Here is a 20,944-nt window from a genome sequence, read left to right as displayed (position 1 = left end):
ATTGTGCAGAATTTGGAGAAACTTCTGTAAAAACTGGAGAAGAATGTGTCCTTATTAACATATGTCTAAAAAAATAAATTGGTGTCTTATCTATGTGTGAAGGTACTTTTATTCATATAAAACCCTGAATACTTTCTGCCAAACATGTTTCTTGCAGAAAACTATGCAAATGTGAATTACACCAACGAAATGGAAAGGCGACAGTGCTGTACGCAAATGTAAAGCAGATTCTCGTTGTAAACACACACTTCGTGTTTAAAACATAAGCTACCTCGGGTGTAAACTAGACTGTGGGTTCTCGTGACTTTGCTGTCCTCATGAAGCTGCAGCTACGAGCCCGGGTACCACAGGCGTACTGGAGCTTTGACTGGCAGGGGAAAAAAACACACTGGGCTTTCAGAAAAGTGGGGAAATCGTGAGCAGGTGACCTGAGTGTACCCTAAAAATCCGCAAACAGAACAAAAATAATCCCTCCTCCGCCTTTGCCCTTGGTGTATCAGCGGTAGGGCCACGTCTGAGCCCGCGTCCCCGTGCTCGAAAGGCGCACAAACGGGCCGGGCCGGAACGCGCGGCGCGGCGCCTCCTGCCTCCCACCCGGCGCCATAAAGCCGCGGACGGGCTGGGCGCTTGCGCCCTGTGGGCAGTGGTGGTTGGCGGTGCTCGCGGTGCGAAGATGGCGGCGTTTTCGGGTACGTGGTGCTGGGGCAGGTGCGGGTGTCGGCTGTGCCGCCGGCAGCAAAGCCCTGGGAGAGACTCTCGGCTCGGGACCGGGTGGCGGCTCCCGGTCTCCCCGCGGCGGACGGGCCCCGCCAGCGCCGTACGCGGTTCCTCGGGCCGGCCCTGGGTGCGGGCCCCTGTGGTATGTGACCTACCACGTAGCAGCCTTAAGGTCGAGAGGCCTGTGGGGATGTAGGTGCCCTTCCCGGCTCCTGGGGTTTTTGCAGGCCTTCAGAAGTGGTTATCAAAATGGATTTGCTGTTTTTAGTGCATACGTGGTATGCGTGCATCTGGCAAATGGGGCTGCTTGAAAGTCAGGGTCGTGCCTCAGGCTGACTGGTTTCTATAACAGGAGGCTCATCATAACTGTTCTGTGTATTGCAGTAGATAACAGCTGGGTTTTATAGAAGTAGCTCTGTTGTGTGATATGGTTTGAAATATGTATGTAAACTATAATCTAGAAACTTACCGTTGAAGGAGGAAACATCACTGTTTGTCCCCCCCATGCACATACATGCACATATAGGTGGCCAATCAACGTTAGGGTACTGTAAAGTTTTAATGTATATGAGGTTTTTAGTTTGTTTTTTTAAACTGAATTCTTTATATCTAATCATGAGGGAGAATGCTGAAGCCTCTTTCATAGATCTAGAGATGAGTTTAGGTGCCAAACAGCAGGATTAATTTGGTTGTAGTTGAGGAAAATATCATAGTGCCACTGTTTGATTAAACCCTTGTACTGTATATTGAATTAAACGATGTGAGCTGGAATTATATTAAAAATGGGAAAAGTAATGTAGGGATTTATATATAATTTGCAATCAATAGCTATTTTTATTGCTATGGAAAAAGCTTTTTTGCTTACATGCATTGTTTAATTTTATAGGAGTACAGGCTAACACTTGAAAACATTAAAGCTTTCTGAAATCATGTTACAAATAAAACATGTTTCTTACCGCATTTTTATTATAGTAAATGGAAGAATAATTTTTGGCTGCGTACATCCATATATGTCAGCCTAGCTCTTTATGTGTGTACATCTGTGTGGTATATGTGAAACCCAACATGTGACAGTGTAAAGGCTAGCATGTAAAAGCTCCCTTTAGAAAGTGCATATTTACACTTAAAGAAATTGCTTTAGAAATTTCTAAAAAAAGATTGAGAAGATAACCTGCAGCTAAACTGTTGTTTTGATGGTATAATACCATTGTTTGGGTTGGTTAAGATCTGCTTTCCTCTTGCCCTTACTGAATAGCTGCAGGTTTCTTTTTTTGAGAATATTTGTGTATCAACATACAAATGTTATTATGTGACTTCACATTTAACTTAAGTCTGAGGTACGACCATCAGACCTTGATACAAGTTTTCCAGAAGGGGTATCCAAGGAAAAAACCTTTCAGAGATGGATGTGATTAGTAACTGTATGAAAATCAAAGCATTGTCTAGTTAATACGTATGCTGTAAGTGTGTAAGGCAAGATTTGGTGAAAAGAAACTTAAGCATCTGAGTCCTTATATGATACAGGTTTTTTCTTTTTTTGAAAACTGTTTGCATCTCAACTGTAGAGAGAGTCGAGATATTAGTGATTAACGAAGTCTTTCCTGTTGTTGCATAGGCAGTTTCCTTAAATGTGCAAAGATAAGTACCTTGCCCTTGAAATAGTATTCAGTTCCCAGTGTGTTTGCTTTGCTGCTATGTCAGCAGCTATGTCCCTTATGCCTAGTATATGCCTGACTTACTCCGCTATAAGTGGGGACAACTGTCAAAACTATACGTGGGGAAGGGAGAATGTTTCTTATCTATCACTTGAGTTCTATAGAGAAGGCTGCATATGCTGTTGCCAAAAAGAATGCCAAAAATAATGCTTTTTTATTTTTGTCTGTAGTTGGAAGTGTTGACACTTGGAAATCTTCTGGGCTATGTTGAGGTAAATAACACTGCTTGTTCCTTTTTTTCTTGTGTTACAGAAATGGGTGTTATGCCTGAGATAGCTCAAGCAGTGGAGGAGATGGACTGGCTGTAAGTAGAAATGCATTTGGGCCTGGCAAAATCCAATTTGCCTTTCAGCAATATATGACATGCTTCTTAGAATACCTCTGCTGTCCCATTAAAACAAAGCAGATACATGTTTTTCTTCAGCTGTCATTGCATCTTACGCACTTCTTTTTAGTGTGAATAACTGAAGAACACAAATTGTGACTGCAGTGGTAACACAAACTTGGACAAGAAAAGCATGACCGCTTATACTTCAGTGTCATTTGTTTCATAAAAGCCTCTGTGCTTCTACGGCTGTGCGTCTGGTTTGTTTACTATGTATTGTGGGATTATCGGATGAAATACTGTTACATAATTGATGCTAGTTTAGTAATCCAGACTCTGGTCTGAATTTCTGTTCTTCAGAGTTGATACTTGTGTGTCAGTCTTCTACAAAAGTTATTCTTCCTGGTTTTAGTTACTTGTTTGGCTAAAATATTTGACTTCAGAGCTTGTTTTGAATCGTCATTCATTATGTTATCAGCATGGACAATCTTAGTGTACGTAGTTCTTCTTTTCTCATATGCATGGCATTAATTAGCTGTGATTGTCTGAAAATGCTGGTTACATTTTGTTATCTTTACTTTCTTTTCCAGTTTTGAATAGGAATCTTTTAAATGAGGGCTGTGTAAGTGGCTTTAAAAGTGAAACTCACTTGAAGAAAGGAAAACAGGAAATATATGATTAATCTGTTTCTCTTAGAGTTTAGCATAGTGATGTGAGATGTAGCCCTCTTGTCAGGGTGTACCTGAATCCACTGCATCCGCTAGTCACTTCCTGTCAAGGTACATCTCCTGTTCCAAGCTCTCCTTGTAAATGGAATCCTTTTCACTGCCTTAGCTGCAAGCCAGGAAGAATTATATTTACCTGCTATTTCCCATTGTGCAGATGACCATGGTTTCTGTGAGTTCCTATACAAGCGAAAATCCTTTTTTCTACTGATAACATCGATTTGTGTTAATGTTTTCTTTCCTGTAGTCTTCCTACGGATATCCAAGCAGAATCCATCCCATTGATCTTGGGAGGTGGTGACGTACTTATGGTAGGTATACAGGATAGCCCTATTCCAAGAAAGCTATGTCTTTTAATTGTTGTTTCTGCAGTCAATTCCCTTCTTTCCAGAAGGGTCCATAGTTCTACTAGGTCTCCTGTCCTTCTTGAGTAGAAAGTATATTCTTCAGCTCTTTGAGTTCCTGGTGTGTTTCCAACTGTTCTTGCAGGTGGGATTCATTCTTTTTGGGCTTTATTTTTTGAGACTGCCACATGAATGACAGTTATCTGATGTCATGTACTCTCCTTTTTGTGGTAAATACCTGACATAAATCTGCATGGAATATGACTAATACTGCCTCAACAAATGCTTCGGTATCGATAACCTTGAAGATAACAGATTAGCATGCCTTGTTCATCATGAAGTCTATTGTAAAGGTTTTCAGTTTTTGCATTTGCATCTAATTTGTGTGAAACAGTGGCAATACTCTCTAAGGTTTTCGGTATTATGCAGAAGTAAAAGTAAACTTAGTTTATTAAAATAGAACTGTAGAACAATCCTTACAGTCTAAGTTGCAACTCTGGTTAAGCTCTTAAATTTTTCTTCCTATAGGCTGCTGAAACGGGGAGTGGAAAAACTGGTGTAAGTAATCAAATTTAAGGTAGCAGAAAGTAAAAGTCTTTAAGTCGTGAGAGGTGGTGTGTGTGTTTGTGTGTATGGTTATATATAGAGAGAACGTGTATATGTTTGTATATGTATTTAAGCAATATTATTAATAGTCTTTAAAAACATGTGTTAGGTGTGTTTTAAAGTGTTTCTAGCTCTGGGTGTTGCACCTGAAAACTAGGCTGACAGTATATCTGGAAATATCTGTATAAACTGTGGAACGAAAATAACTTTCCATTTTAGGCTTTTAGCATTCCAGTTATCCAGATTGTTTATGAAACGCTGAAGGACCAGATGGAAGGCAAGAAAGGGAAAGCAACTATTAAAACTGGTGGAGCAGGTAAGTTTTTATATGTTACACTCTTCAAGTTTGGAATACTGTTAATTAATGTCGATTCCATCACCTCCCAAAGTAAAGTTAACCTAACTTAGATAAGTATTTTGTTCTTAATTTGGTATAATGTGAATAGAATATAATCACCCCAGATTTTATAAAGCAGTGAATATAAATTTACTGGTGGAGTCATGAAAAGAACTGGGGTGTGTTTGACTGCAGTCTTTTGGTAATGCGCATTGTCTTCAGCTTAAGGCTGGCTGATCCACACCACGCTCTTCAGTGTTCTTCTGAAAGGCATACTAGTTTAGTGCCTTGCAAGATGTGAAGTGGTAGTACTGTGCACTTAAATTGCATTTAAAGGGATAGATCAGCAGTGACACCACACAGTTGGTTTGGGCCTCTTAAGTGAGCTTGAGCAGAAGGCTCTTCTAGGCTCAAACTGAATTTTATGTGGCCGGGGTAGCAGTGTAGTGTGTCTTTCAATTCTGCTGTGCTGAATAAAGCTGTTGCATTCCTTTTGGCACCTAGCTAGATTTGGAAGCTGAATAACAACATCTTGAGTTGGTGCAGATTTGAACTAGTACATGCTGAACTGAACAAGAAATGCACAGGGCCAGAACCCACTGATACAGAATGGATTGTAACCATGATAATATCCTCACAGTATTTGAGGGTCTATTATACATCTGTTTAAATAAGCTTGCAACTTGAAAGCTAGTAACCATGTCCAGTCTATGGTATTTATAGTTAGAGATTTATGTAAGTGACAGTGGCTGTACAGACAACACCCTGAATATGTTACAGAAGTTCTCATCTTTCAGCTTCATGATAACTACTGCTACAGTGGTGACAGTACAGTCAACTGTAAAAAAAAAAAAAAAAAAAAAAAATCCTCCTTGGAGGAATGTAATGTGAATACCCTCAGTAATCCTAGTTGAAATGGCATCTAGTTTTACAAAAAAATGCTTATATTGTGGAACCTCAAGACTTTATTGCAACATGTTATTGGGCCTATGAAAAATGGAGTCGGAAATTCTATGTGCTGTACGTGTATGTATGTGCTCTTCAGTAACAGCATTTTAACTGACACCCTCAAAAATATCTTAATGTAAACTTGGAACAGAAATAGCAAATACACTTTGAATTTATTGTTCTTAATGTAGTTTTGGATATTTTCTATATGAATTTGATTGTGATTGTGTGGGTTTCTGGCTTATTTTATAAATGTCTTCATTGTTTTCAGTTGTATTTTTAAGTAACTTAATCTATGCTCTCCTTAATGGAATAATCTAAGTTTTCATAGAATACCTTTGCATTATGTATCTGTGCCCCTCCTTCAAGTTGTAGGCCTTCATTTTGACCTCATGGTATGAATTTCATTGGAACAAAGCTGTCTCTCCAGAAAATTAAGCCAGACACTGTAGAGCCAATGTGAACTTCTAATTTGAGTTTTCCAGGCTTACTGTGTTGGTTTAATGCTTGTTCTGTTGCTGTCTTTCAAACCTAGTGCTCAATAAATGGCAGATGAACCCATATGACAGAGGATCAGCTTTTGGTGAGTTGTCCTAATGCTGCTTTAAATGTTCACTTGGTGAAAAAAAGAATAAACTAGAAGAAAGTGTGCATGAAAATTTCTTTTAAAAGCAGTTAGACAATTTCTTTAACTATAAAACTGTCTTGTAATTTTCAGCAATTGGATCAGATGGTTTGTGTTGTCAAAGCAGAGAGGTAAAAGAATGGCATGGATGCAGAGCAACTAGAGGCGTGACTAAAGGTAGATATAAGATTATGTATTTTGGACACTCTTCTAGAAGTTAACTGAAATGCCTGCTTGTCACCCATTGTTAATATATATGGTTACACTTAAAACCTACTATCTGAGCAAATGTGCCATTACTCAGTTTACTGCTAGTTGAAGAGTTTGGAATGACAAATACCTCTGTTTTGCTCTCCTTGTGTTGTAAATTACCTTTTCCTTAAGGAGTTGAGTCAGAGGAGACAGAATCATAAGTAATATTCATTAGAACACATTTTATTAAGGTATTATTAATAGGAAATAGCTACTCACACAGCACTTTCAGTTGTTTCCTCATACACTTCACACAGACACATGCATGCACAAATTTCATGGTTATGTCGTTGGAGCAACAGTTGAGAGGCCAACCCCAACTCTCTACTCAGAAGCAGAGTCATACTGAAAGTCCAGTGGTTCTAGGTGGGTGTTCAGAAAGACCCTCAAACAGTCTGAATTCATCAGGTGTGCAGATAATCCTGTAGTCTGTCTGTACGTAGCAGCCAGTTGGATGTGGTTAAAGTTACACAATCAGTTGTTGATGCTAGTGGTCTTGTACTGATTTGGCAGACCCCTGGTGTTCTGAGTTTATCAGTTCTTGTGGATTCAATAGAACCACTGGTCTCTCTAGCTTATCACTCCTTTGGAGCCTTTCATGTGCTACCTCTCAGCATGTATTTTTTCTCTCTTTTGCCTGTTGTTCTCTGATAATCTTTCTTCGTTACATACATAGGCACCTACAGAACCTTTTCACACTAACACAATAGGGGATTTTGACACTTTCAGCAGGGGTGGAAATGTTAGACTTGCATAGTCTTGGAAGCAGCCAAACTGAACCACTTTGATGAAATTGAAATGTAGGTGGTGTTTTAGATCCTTTCTTTCTCTTTTAAAGGGAAATACTACTATGAAGTTTCCTGTCATGACCAAGGCTTGTGCAGAGTTGGTTGGTCAACTATGCAGGCTTCACTAGATTTGGGTGAGTTTCCTTCAAAAGAAGAATCCTATAGACAGTTCTCATATTCACATGGAATGGCTGGAGTCCTGTTCTAGTCTTGCAGAGAATGGGCTCCTTGGGAAGGATAGCAGTATCGGGGAGTTTAAAACTTTTTGTACAAATGTTGCTCTTCCTGTAAGAGGAAATCTGCTTAGGTGGTGGCAATGTTTCTTGTCTCTTGTGACTTTTTACCTTTTATTTCAATTTTTTAATGAAGGTGACTGGAGACTAGTAAAATCAATAAATGTACTGGTACAAAAGTATTAGTTTAGCATATGTCAAAGCTAGAAGTCTTTAGTTAGCACTGTGTATTATTTTTTTTACATGGTAGTGTTAGAGGTTTCAGTTATCAATACAAAGAGGAAAAAACGTAACCTGTCAACCAAAAGATAAGAAGCTATACTTTGTCTTGTCTTCAGGCACTGATAAATTTGGCTTTGGCTTTGGTGGCACTGGTAAGAAATCTCACAACAAGCAATTTGACAGCTATGGTGAGGTAAGCTTGAATTGCTTATTGGTAGAAACATTATTAAAAGTTTTGCATGTTGCTTCTGTGTTGTAACAATCAACTGTCTTTTGTAATAGTGCTAACTTTTTTAAGGGAAGGTCACTGGGCGAAAGTACCATGAAACATTGAAGCATTTTTGGATAAAAGCATATTAACAGGTTTAACAAAAGCAGTTATCAGCTTGAGGCTTATGATTGTGGCTAGACTGCAAATATATTGACTCTTATTTAGAAGGTAAACCTTTTCTGTGTGTTACAAGTTAGAGGTTAACTGATCTCTTGGATTTATTCCTTGACTTATTTCTGTCTTAGCTTGAACAACACCAACCTGTCTGTATACCTTGGTGAATGTCTAAGTGAGGGCATCGTATCCTGTTCACTAGTAGTTAAAGTAGAAGTAATCACACAACTCTGATATGTCAAAACCCATACTTCAATGCTAATAAGATGTAGTTAGTCAAGCTCTATTTCTGGCTATTGAGTTGGGTTTGCCATTAGAACTGTTACCTTAATGTACACTTCTGAAAATGTCTAACAGGAATATCTGTGGTGGTTTTAGTGTAGTGTGCCAGTCAAGTTCAGATGTTTAAGCATAATTTATATAAATATGAACAATACAGCAGAAACTTAAGTCTTTTTGTGGTATTAGTGAATTCTCAATGCCATAAGACTTGCAACTTTTATGACTATTGTAGCTTTTTTTAATAGTAGTTGCTTCTGAGCTGTTGAATTAGAAGCACTTTATAATACACAGATTTTCTTGAATACCTTTATAATTAACAGATTTCAATATATTTCAATTAAGTACTTAAGTATACATAACATGCATATAGTATCTCCTGCAAGAGTTAGTCTTTTTATATAGTCAAAATATAGGTTTCTGTTACCATGTTTGGTGCTCTAAGCTTAGATTTACATTGGCTAATAAATGCATGATTACTGCACTTTTGCATAATGCAGACTACTTCCAGGTAAATGACTTAAATTTATCATAGTCAAAGTGTTTGGTTTCAAAGTAAATTCAAAGCAGCAATAAATCAGGCAGTTTACTGAAGATTTGTAATCAAGTAAAAATATGCATGCTATTTATTGGAATAAAAATTGAACTTGCTTCTCTCAAAAATTAGCATTTAGTAGGGAGAGGTGAGAAAACTGTAGAAGTTGACAGAATGTTAGTACGAAGTTTTCTTAATACACTGAACACTAAAATCTCTTAGCTTCACAACCTTCTTTTTGTTACAGGAATTCACTATGCATGATACAATTGGGTGTTATCTAGACATAGATAAAGGACAAATAAAATTTTCCAAAAATGGTAAGTTTTATTTACTTTCTTTGGAATTTTATTGGGATGCTTGTATTGGGGGAGGGGCAGGGAGAGGAACACACACACATGCGGCGTCTGACTGAACGAACCTTGCTTTCAGGGAAGGACCTTGGCCTTGCGTTTGAAATCCCACCACACATAAGGAACCAAGCACTTTTTGCAGCTTGTGTACTGAAGGTAACTTAGTAATACCACAGATGTGTAAGATCATGAAAATTGTTCTAGTTTTGATAACTAACTACTTATGTACAAAATTTGCATAGCCACCTACAATTGCTGTAGTTCTGCTTGTACGCTCTCTGTTTCCTTTGGTCTACTAGTATTTCGCTACTGGAGTGGTCACCACAGTGTTAGCTTTGACAAGTACCATTCAAGTTAAAATAGCAAATGTTTAAATCCAAATTTAAATACTTAAACTTGAATATAAGAGTAGAATAGCATGGATAACTAATTCCTAATACCAGTGCTGTCTTGCCTGTATTAAACTTCGATATACTATGATTCAAGAGATGTAAGGAAGTAACTTGAAAGTGCCGAAATTTCTGTTTCGTTTGTTCTCAACTGTAACATTACAGTAGTCTAGTAGTATGTCTTTCTGGAGTTAGTCTTTCTTGGATTATTTCTTATGGAGTAAAGGTTTTAGCAAAGTGTTTTCGTGGTCAGAGAAATGTACAAGTAAAAAAAAATGTTTGGTTTTTTTCATGGTGTGTTTTGTTGTGGGTTTTTTTTTTTTTAAATTGTTGTTTGTCATTGAAAATGAATGGAACATAAAAGTTCAGAAAAGGTTTCCATGTATCTCTAAATGTGGGAATATTTTGATGTAGAAGAAAAGTTTTAAGGGCTAGAACCATGCACAAAATGTCTGGCAGGCTTTAGACAACTTGGGGAAGGGAAATGGCGTAGGATGGGAGAAAATACCACCTTCCCCTCCTCCTCGTCTAGCTGGTTTCTCATGGGGAAATTAATTATGGATTTGTTTCTCATTTTATGTGGTCTCTTAAATCTGTCTGTATGACACAACTTCGTTGAAATCTAGAACGCTGAATTGAAATTCAATTTTGGTGAAGAAGACTTCAAGTTTCCACCAAAAGATGGCTATATTGGTCTTTGCAAGGCTCCCGATGGTAGTGTTGTAAAATCACAACACTCAGGTAGGTTAGATGTTTAAACTTCTCTCACTTCTATATTCAGATTGTGTTACAGAGCATCTTTTGATCACTTCCATTGCTCCATTACTGCTGTATTCAAGGTCTTACAATGATCTTAGTGGTAGCAATATAGTGCTTTTTTAAAGCATTCCAAATTTTCTCCATCTTAAACCACACATAGTCTAACATTTTGAATTTAGAAATGCATCAGATAAAAAGAAAAGTTCAGCTAAGTTACTCAGCAGGGACATCTTAAAAATACGTGTGTGTGTTTAAGCTCTGCAATAAAATTAATTATGCTGCATGGCTAGTATACCCACTATCATGGCAAGATTCACTTGTAATCTCTGAATGTTAATCTGAAGCTATTCATAATTGAGTGAGCAATAACATCAGCCTTTAATGAAGCATTTAGTATCATGAGGTTTTAGATTATTAGTAGAAAATCCAAGTTTGTTTCCAGTGAAAAACTCCAGGATAGGAATGTCGTTTGTCTTAATGGCATATTTTTTTCACCTAGGAAATGCACAAGTGGTTCAAACACAGAACCTTCCAAATGCTCCAAAAGCGTTGATTGTAGAACCATCAAGAGAGCTGGCAGAACAAACTTTGAATAATGTGAAGCAGTTCAAAAAATATGTTGATAATCCCAAATTAAGGTAACGGTGCATCTGTTATAATTGTATTTATGGTATTGTCCATGGACATGACTTCATGGGGGGACAGGGGGTGTTCCACTTGGTAGCTAAGTGGCCCTTAAGCTGCAGTGCAACTGATAATAGACTCAATGATACCTGCTACCAACCAACCTTCTGACTTTTCAGCTACAGTCAGACCAGTTAGGGGGTTTTTGATGTGCCTTATCTATGGACTACATTTTTCTGGTATGACAATATTTGGGTTTTTTTTTTCTTCAGATTATCAAAGGTGTATGATACTTAATGTTTTTAATCAAGAAAAGCACATCTTCTGCTTACTGCCCTTCTTTTCTGAGCATCTTCCTGTGCCCCCACCTCCCCCTGCCCTCATTTTGTTTGTTTTTCATCTCTGACAAATAGTTATATACAAAGTCTGCTCTGTTTACATTAGTGTGCTCGCAGAACAAATGTTGCAGTGATTAGCATGGGGATGCAATTCTGAGAAATGAATCGTCTACAAGCTGCTTTGGTCTAAAGTTGTTTCTTTTGACTGTGCTTATAAAACTTAAGTGTCTCTATTATAAACTGCAGTCAATTTACAAGAGTGCTTTTACTAGAATTGCAGGGGAGTAGCAATGGGGAGAGGCAAGCTATGATGTAAGATTTATTTAGTTTACTGTTATTTGCATTTCTAGCTTTCAAGAACACAGGAAACTTATTAAACTAACTTAAGTTTGAGATTTTTAAGGAAAAGATTCTTTTTTAAGATGAAATTGGTTAAGGTGTTAATGTGTTTAATACAACAGCGATAAAGTAGACAAATTCAAATACAATTTGGTAAGAAAACTTTCACTTCTTGAATTAAAGTACACTACATATGAAGGGACAAATTTTAATTTTTTTTTTTTTCCTATTCCTTTGTTCTTAAAATTACTGTTTAGAGCTGTTGATCGTCAGCTACTAATAAAAGGCTCAGTCTTCAGCCATATGTTTAATATATCTTCTGGATATAACAAATTAGCAAATGTCAAAATATGTTGATGTAATTTTAGGGAACTGTTGATTATTGGTGGGGTTGCTGCAAGAGATCAACTCTCTATACTGGAACAAGGAGTAAGTTTTATTTTTGTTCATATGATTTAATAGTTTGGGTTCTGAATAGCTCATGATGTTGCTAGAGAATACTAATGGCACTTCTTGTAACTCCTGTAAACCTGATAAAAAGAAATTTTGCAGTTGATAGCAAGCTCATGTTGCACTGGTCTAGCATTTGTTGCTTTACTTCCGTGGCAGTTGTCAATACAAATGCTTATAGTACTTGGTCAAATTCTGTTGAAGCCTGAGTACTTCTGAGAATTTTAAAATAAAGGTGTAATTTTTGCCATTTGTCCTTAACTAACAAGACAGGGACAGTTTTCCTTTTAACTTCTGCTTCACATTTATGTGAGTAAAACTGGTCTGCAATTAATCAGGGTCAACCTACACCACCAACCAGTCCTACAGAGAAGGAACGGGTCTAGCTTCAGCAGCATGGGATGTACAATCAATTCAGTCATGCTGTAGGTATAGCAGTCATTTTTTTTAATGTAAGACTCGCTTTGAGAACCGAGACCACATTGCTATTGATAAGGTTTTCAGTGATTCTAGCTGCCAAAATACAAATTTTCTCCTAAGCAGGCTTGGACTGGAAGATTGCTAGACTTTCACGTGAATGCTAAATTCATGACGGTGAACCCTTCCATCTGGCAAAATTTTAAGTTATTTCTGTAGTTGATAGACTTGATATGTATACTTGCACAGTGAGAAAAGTTGAATTTATTTTATCCCCATTTAAAAACAAATCTGTCTGGCTTCAGATAACAAAGTTACACAGCTTGGGGGGTGGGGGAGGGGAGAAGGGAACAGGGGCACATCACTCCCCAAAATAAGGGAAGGCTTCCTGCCTAAGTCAGATTCTGCTAATGAAATGGCTGTAGAACTGAAATGCAGGTTGCCCAGAGAGGTTGTGGGATCTCTCTCCTTGAAGATACTGAAAATTTTATGGGGCAACTACCTAACACAACTTGGAAATTGTCCTTGATTTCCATGTAATGGAGGGAGTGGAGTCCAGAAGATCTCAAGAGATCCCTCCAACCCAAATTACTATAGGATTCTATGAAGTTATAATTAGTAGAAAATAGGGCATCATACTGATAATTGTCTTATAATCTTAAATTTAGACAAAGCTGTTAATGCCTCTAGTTAGTTATGGGACCAATTCATACTCTTATATATCTCATAGGTGGATATTGTCGTTGGAACTCCTGGAAGACTGGATGACCTGGTCTCAACGGGAAAGCTTAATTTATCTCAAGTTAGATTCCTGGTTCTGGATGAAGCGGTATGTAGAGAACTAAATGATACTTAAGTTCTGTTCTTAAATGCAATACGACATTTCATAAAAGAGTCGGTGAAACGTCATTTTTCTACATCATTTGGTACTTTGGTGGAACAACAGTTAGCTACCTATAAACTATTCCAGGTTAATCTTCTTGTTGTTTGTAGCCATAGTAACCTGTGTATTTTTTTTTCCCTTTGTAGCCTCTCTGGTAAAGCTGAATTTTTTCTGATAGAGAAATATATTTCAGGCTGTCATTCACAAGGTAGTGAAGTCTGTCCCTGTCACTGTACAGGGAACTTGAAAGGACAAAGAAAGACAAGATAAGCATTTTTGATTACCTAGCAGGTCTTGAAGCCAATGAATGTTGTAGTCAATATGCTGTGAAATGAGTGCCCCTCTCTCTGATCTGTTACAGTACAAGTGAATATTCACAAAGATGGAATGCCTTGGGGTATTAGCTAGGAGAAGCTGCCAAGACAGATGTTCAATTTCTTGTGAAGCACAGCAGCTGTACTTGTAGATACTCCATATTTTTACTTTTTTTTTTTCCTCCTTAGTAATAATATCCCAGCCAGGCATTGACCTCTCCAGCTAATTAAAAGAGAGAACTTCTGAGACTCTAAGTGTATTGCTTAGTTAACTCAAGTGTATAGACTGAGAAATGAGAAATAAGAATTGCACTTTTATTTCTTTTATTTTATTCCTATGTAGGATGGCCTTCTCCTCCAAGGCTATTCAGATTTCATAAACAGGATCCACAGTCAAATTCCTCAGATAACTTCAGATGGAAAGAGACTTCAGGTATAAAATTTGTTTGTGGTTTTGGGTTTTTGTGGGGTTTTTGGTTTTGTTTTTTGTTTGTTTGGGGGGTTTTTTGTGTTGTGCACTGCTTTCAATTGTTGACTGTTACGTGGCATAGAGCATGCTTCTTTGAGGTAGAGTTTGTTATACCTCTTGTCCAAAACTAACACTTGTTCATTGGGTTCAGTAATTGCCTGTGAATATGTATTTTCAGGATCCTAGATCTTGAAGCCTAGTGTTTAGCAGTATTTGAGTTACTTAGATATAGACATAGATATCTTAAAAATGAGTGACTACATAGATTATGATTTCTAATGCTCTTATAATCTTGAGTCGTCAGCTCTCAGTAATTCTGCTTGCTTCCTCTTAAATGATTGGGTTTTTGTAAGAGAATAGTTAAGTAACTTATTTTGTGTCTTGACTCGTCAGCTGGGTGGCTCCTGTGATGAGGAAGGCCAGTCAGGGACTCTCTTGTGCTACATTATGCTGTTCAACTGCATAACATTCTTCCAGTTCTATTATGACCTTTTTTGCTGAGAGAATCTGATCTTCAATGGTATCCGTATGGCTTTTCTCTTCTCAGGTGATTGTGTGCTCTGCAACACTACATTCTTTTGATGTGAAAAAACTATCTGAGAAGATCATGCATTTTCCCACCTGGGTTGATTTGAAAGGAGAAGATTCTGTCCCTGAAACTGTACACCATGTAGTTGTGCCTGTAAATCCAAAAGCTGACAAACTCTGGGAAAGGCTTGGCAAGAATCATATCAGAGTAAGTTCTCTATAAGTGAAAATTAAGATTATTTGCCCATGTTTACTTATTTAACCTTCAGAATTGGGGCTTAATGTTGTAGGATCTTTGCCAGCTATTGAAACAGCTCAGTGTATCTGAAATGGTTTTGTTCCACAGTAGTCAGCATCATGATATTGGTGATGTCGTAACGTTGTTTCTGAGCAGCTCAGTCTTACAAACATGATTGAGGAAGATCTTCATAAAGTAACATTCTGATTTGTACTAGAGAACAATGGCACTGCACTGCTTTTTTACTCGTTTCACAGCTAATGGTCTGTGGCCTAACTATAGTTATTACTTGTCTTTTCTGATTGATCAGGAGGAAGTAAACCTTCCAACATAGATCATTTTATAAAGTAGTTTTGTGTCTAACCTCTGAGACAAGCAATTTTTAGAGGAACGGATTTCATCTCAGACTACATTTGAGACTAGTTTAAATTCTACATTAACCTGGCACCTATTCATGTGAGAAGGTGGTGGTTGTTGTTGAAGTCTTTAGTTTTCAAGTTCTGAATAAGCTGGGACTGTATTTCATTCACATCAACTCTTACGCAGTTATAATCAATAGGTTTTCTTAACCCCTCATTATCACTGGAATATCCATTTGTTAGGTCTGTTAAGAACCTTTTCATTAAGTCTGAGCATGAATTTATTTCACTTGGGTTTTAGGTTTATATCTGATTCAGCCTAGCATAGGGGAAAATATAAGGAACAACTCTGTATGATTTAGCCATGTTTATAATACATTGTTTTCAGGTTTGGTGTTTTGGGTTTTTTTTAATTCATCACTTTTTCAAAGGTGATTTCTATCTAATGTCTACATAAATAATTTTATTGTCTTTTTTAATGAACAAGTTTTGTGTGCTTAACACTCAGACTTTTCTTTAGCTAAAGGTAGCTTAACTTGTCTGGTGGGAGAACAGAATGCTAAGATTACTTTAAAACCTTATTTAATTTCTTGCTAATTATAAGTTAATAGAGTTTCCTCTATGAAGTATGGACTAATGACTTGGGGTCTTCATTTGTTGTGGTGTGGTTTTTTTTTTTCCATAGACCGATGAAGTACATGCAAAAGACAATACACGACCTGGTGCTAACACTCCAGGTAATCAGAAATACTAGTTAAGTGTAATAGCTTGTGAAATAATCATTTGTAAATATTATGAAGTAAAGCTAAATTATAGTGGATATCGGCCTTGAGTCATGTTCTTCCAAATTTTTATTTCTACATTTTTGTAGTTGTGAAGAGAAATGTGTTTGTTTCTGTAATTGGGGGGGGGGGGGGGGGGAGAGACTGGAATATATTTTTGCAGGTGTGTAAACAAGTGTTTGTTGGTGTGTATAAGTAACTTGAAACTCCTTACTGTTTTGTTCTTTCTGTATTATATTACCTTGCAGCAGGGGAGCATGGGGTGGGGGGAAGAAAAAACTGAAGGTCTAGCTCACCTGCTCTGCTAATAAATGTTTAACTGTCTACTGAAAGGCTAGAGGAAACTTCAAATGTGTGCTGTTGAAAGCCTTCATATTTTTAAACAATGGGAGTGAAATAACTTCTTTATTTTTACTTAGAAATGTGGTCTGAAGCTATTAAAATTCTAAAAGGAGAATACACTGTTCGGGCAATCAAAGAACACAAGATGGACCAAGCCATTATTTTCTGCAGGACTAAAATAGACTGTGATAATATGGAGCAGTACTTCATCCAACAGGGTGGAGGTAATATTTTTCACCAAAACCTTATTCTGCTCACTTTCCTGTTTATTTTAAAGCCAGAATTATGTAAGAGAATCACCAGTGTTCAGACACCACACAAATAAAATGGTGGTTAAAGTTTTTTGACATATACTGATAGGGCATAAAAGTCAGGGTTTGATAGCAGGGATCTACAGGGATTCCCTTTGTGGGAGGAGGCAATGAACTGCCCTGTACCTGTTCCATATAGCTCTGAAATGGATGGAAACAACCTATTGTGTACCAAAATTTGAACCAATGAGAAGAGCGTGTGGTGCCTCCACTGAAGTGTATATAAAAAAAAAGCCGTAGTTGCTAGGGGCTGGAGATGCAGGAGGAAATGTGTGTGTACAAAAGTAGGAGTCATGGAAGGAGAAATGTGAGAGAAAACACAGGGGGACACTGAAAGGGGATGTTTAAGGAGAAAGGTGAAGACACACGTTTGGAGAAGCAAGGGAAGTTTAGACTAGGAAGGAGTGAGGAGAAATGCCTGCACAGAACTCCTCTGAGGAGGGGGAAGGAACGGTGTTTGTTCAGTTGTTTTTGTTTCTCCCCAATGCCTTTATCAGTAATTAGAAGTTTATGTTAATTGGTAATAAAGAGAAATTCCCCTAAGTCAAGACTTTTGCCCACAAAATTTACTTTTTTTTTTTCCCAGTTCTGTATCTGGTGTTGTGTCATAACTTACATATGATGTTATTAATGCATAACAACTCTTTCAGGCCCTGATAGGAAGGGACATCAGTTCTCATGTGTCTGTCTGCATGGCGACAGAAAACCTCAAGAAAGAAAGCAAAACCTGGAAAGATTTAAGGTGATGCAGCAGATTCTTGAACGTTTTTCTCTCACTTCCTGATATCTGAAATAATATGTTAATTTGTGTTGCTAGTTCTCCATTTAAATTAATTGTATTCAAATGCTCTATGACCCACTTCCTAAAATTCTGCGAGGCACAATTTCTGTAGGTGAAAATCTATACTGTCAGTCCATATGACCTTTGAGTTTTCATTGAGAGGATAGGTGGGCTTTTAAATAAAACCTAAATTTAAAAAAACCCTAAATTTAAGCTCTGTAACAGATTACACTGTTTTTAAAGTTTTTGGTTCTTGAATATTAAAAAAAAAAGTTATATAAATATTAGACAGTTCTGTTTTGATTAAGCCGTTCATCAATTTATACTTGCCTTATGCTGTTGGGGAAATAAATAAGGATGTAAATTGACCAAGCTATTCATATTCAAAAAGGACTGTTGTACTGTGGAAGAGCTTTATCCGAAGTGTTCCTAAATGTACGGAGACGCTTCAGAGTGAAGTAAATGGGAAGGACTACTGTTTAATTGCCTGGGATTTTGTTTGGTTTATTTAGCACAGCTCTTCTTACAACTATGTTTTCATAGAGAGGAGATGTCCGTTTCTTGATCTGCACAGATGTTGCTGCTAGAGGAATTGATATTCATGGTGTTCCGTATGGTAAGACATAACCTTTTAAACTAAGCTGTTGAATTGCATACAGCTTCAATATATTTGCAGCCCTGTCAACCAGTTAAAACAGGTATATGACTTACAGCTTCATTTTAAAAAGTTGTAGATGTTAAAGGCTTGAACTAGGCAACTTTTAATTTGATTGTTCACCATACCTTCTCAAATACATAATGATGATCTGCATTGTTGGGGATTCTTTGTTTGTTTTTCCACTCTTGTCAAAAAGTAATCATGGAGAAAGCAGTTTTATAGTGGAAGCCTTAAGTGTCGGTAGTGCAGGTAATGACACCTGCAACTGCTCTAATAGAACATAAAGTATGTATATGGGCTGAGGAGAGGGATTGCAGCAATCAAAATGATATTTATTTTAGGTGTCTGTTCTATGACTTTAGCTCATATATTTAAAAAAAAAATCTTGTGTTCTCTGTGGATTGTGTGTATCTTACACAGTTATCAACGTCACACTCCCTGATGAAAAACAGAACTACGTTCATCGAATTGGGAGAGTAGGCAGAGCTGAGAGGTATGTATATGTTCAGAGTAGTCACCATGTTTTCTTCAGTTTTTTGTTGTTTCGTAAGTTGGCAATAGTTACTGAAACACATTTTTCTCTCTCTCTTCTCCCCTAATATTTCAGGATGGGTCTGGCAATCTCCCTTGTGGCAAAAGAGAAAGAAAAGGTAATTATACTCCAAAGAAAAATTGAACAGATGTTATTTATGGAAGTTCTATCCACAGCTGATGTGTGATTTAAATATCCTGCATTGGAAAACTGCTTGTTCATTCTTGCTTAATTGAAAGGGATTTTAAATAGATAACTGAATTCTTTCTCATGCTATAATTAAGCAAAATGAATGTACTAAACTATTTCACGAAGTTTAAAAGTTTTTTTGCTTTATTTCTAGGTTTGGTATCATGTATGCAGTAGTCGTGGAAAAGGGTGTTATAATACTAGACTGAAGGAAGAAGGAGGTTGTACCATATGGTACAATGAGATGCAGGTAAGTGTTTTACTTTACCAGAATGTTCTAATTTCTCTTAAAGACTGTAGTATATAGTTCTTTTTAGCTGTGTAGTTGAAGTACCAAGCTAGTTTTGAGGGTTTTATAACCTTTGATTCCATTTGAAGAAGAAATTACAAAACTTTGCAAGTTATACTTTCTATAAGTTATTTCTTTAATTAGAAAAGCTTATTTTAATATTCCCAGCCAATTCTGTTGGAGTCTTATTTTCAGCTTCTCTGTGGTCTTCCTAAGCAGATGCTGTTAAGAGTTACAGGATGTTAGTTACACGTTTTTGTTTAGATGGTTTGTTACAAAACTGTAACTAACTTAAAACTGTTGTTCCTCTAACCTGGAAATAGTGTGTCACTTAATTACATTTCCATTGGGATTTGTATACCAAGTATGAATGCTTGTTAAATTCACAGTGCTTCCCTTCTTTCTACATTAAAGAAGGGTGAATGATATATCGTCTGTGGTAAAATAAGCTTGGACTGTGAGCTCTTTATGTGGGTGGGGCTACTTCATAATAAACAGAGTGGTATGGGAAATAAAGGTTTCTAGGTAGGGTAAAAACATACTGAGATTGGAAATTAACTTGTATAGGCCATTTGAGGAAAAAAGTGTTAGTCTTTGGTGTCTGAGAGCATATTGTTTTCTGTGTACAGTTCCTGTTGAAACTATTTGAATGTGTCTGTTCAGAACACTAGTCTGACTGAAGAATTGGACCATAAGAGTACTTTAAGACTTTTTTTTTTTTCTTTAGTTGTTGGGGGAGATTGAAGAACACTTAAACTGCACTATTGCCCAAGTTGAACCGGACATAAAAGTACCAGTAGATGATTTTGATGGGAAAGTTACATATGGGCAGAAAAGAGCTCTGGGTGGTAAGCAATGAACTACTCTTGAGTTAGCTTGCTATGAAATGCTCAGTTTCTTGGTTATCTGCTGTGTAACTACAGAACAGACAGATTAAAAAACACCCTGCTAGTTCTTTGCTGTCTTCTGGATTTGTTACATGCAGTCTATGGGTTGCAAGTGACCAAACTGTGTGTGTGCCTGTATTTTGTTTTGCTTGTTTGTGCTTTTTTTAACAAGTTAACAAAGTTACTTTAACTTTCTGAATGACTGTGGTTGAGCATTATTAGTTCTGCTGAAAAACAGTTTTGAACACATCATTTAGATTGGTTCTCTTTTGGCAGGTGGGCTGTATAAAGGCCATGTGGATATCCTGGCACCTACAGTACAAGAGTTGGCTGCCCTTGAAAAGGAGGCTCAGACATCTTTCTTGCATCTTGGCTATCTTCCTAACCAGCTGTTCAGAACATTCTGATTGTGCCACACTTGAGACAAGGCTTGAGTTAATAAATGCTCTACCCTGCAAATACAAAAATCCCATACTGTTTCTGAGTAGGAGTAGTTAGAAAAGGATTAAAACGAAATATACTTCTTGCATGATGAACAGCGTGTTCAGTATTGTTAACTCTGTATTAGCTGTTATCTTGATAAAATAAAACAAGTCAAAGATGAAATAGTTTCTTTTGCTGTTCTTTTGCCTTGCCTTGAGGATTAATTTGCAGAATCATTCTTTGCATAGCTTTTT

The 20,944-nt window shown here is 37.2% G+C and overlaps 1 protein-coding gene across 1 annotated transcript; it reads left to right on the top strand.

Moving 5' to 3' along the window:
* Positions 1 to 542: 542 nt before the first annotated feature.
* On the top strand, positions 543 to 20,873 carry DDX1 (DEAD-box helicase 1). The gene is made up of 26 exons (XM_075497912.1): positions 543 to 689; positions 2,685 to 2,736; positions 3,730 to 3,793; positions 4,355 to 4,384; positions 4,652 to 4,748; positions 6,253 to 6,300; positions 6,436 to 6,519; positions 7,433 to 7,516; positions 7,954 to 8,030; positions 9,284 to 9,356; positions 9,469 to 9,545; positions 10,405 to 10,519; positions 11,037 to 11,175; positions 12,207 to 12,267; positions 13,436 to 13,534; positions 14,246 to 14,335; positions 14,919 to 15,107; positions 16,182 to 16,233; positions 16,698 to 16,844; positions 17,582 to 17,673; positions 18,256 to 18,328; positions 18,791 to 18,863; positions 18,978 to 19,020; positions 19,246 to 19,341; positions 20,108 to 20,228; positions 20,544 to 20,873. The coding sequence occupies exons 1-26, from the start codon at positions 674 to 676 to the stop codon at positions 20,672 to 20,674; spliced, it is 2,223 nt and encodes a 740-aa protein (XP_075354027.1). The 5' UTR covers positions 543 to 673; the 3' UTR covers positions 20,675 to 20,873.
* The last annotated feature ends 71 nt before the right edge of the window (positions 20,874 to 20,944 follow it).

This window comes from Mycteria americana, chromosome 3 (genome assembly GCF_035582795.1).
Source record: "Mycteria americana isolate JAX WOST 10 ecotype Jacksonville Zoo and Gardens chromosome 3, USCA_MyAme_1.0, whole genome shotgun sequence".
Classification (NCBI taxonomy): Eukaryota; Metazoa; Chordata; class Aves; order Ciconiiformes; family Ciconiidae; genus Mycteria; species Mycteria americana.
Note: the sequence above shows the minus strand (reverse complement) of the source record. Positions and strands in the feature narration are given on the sequence as shown.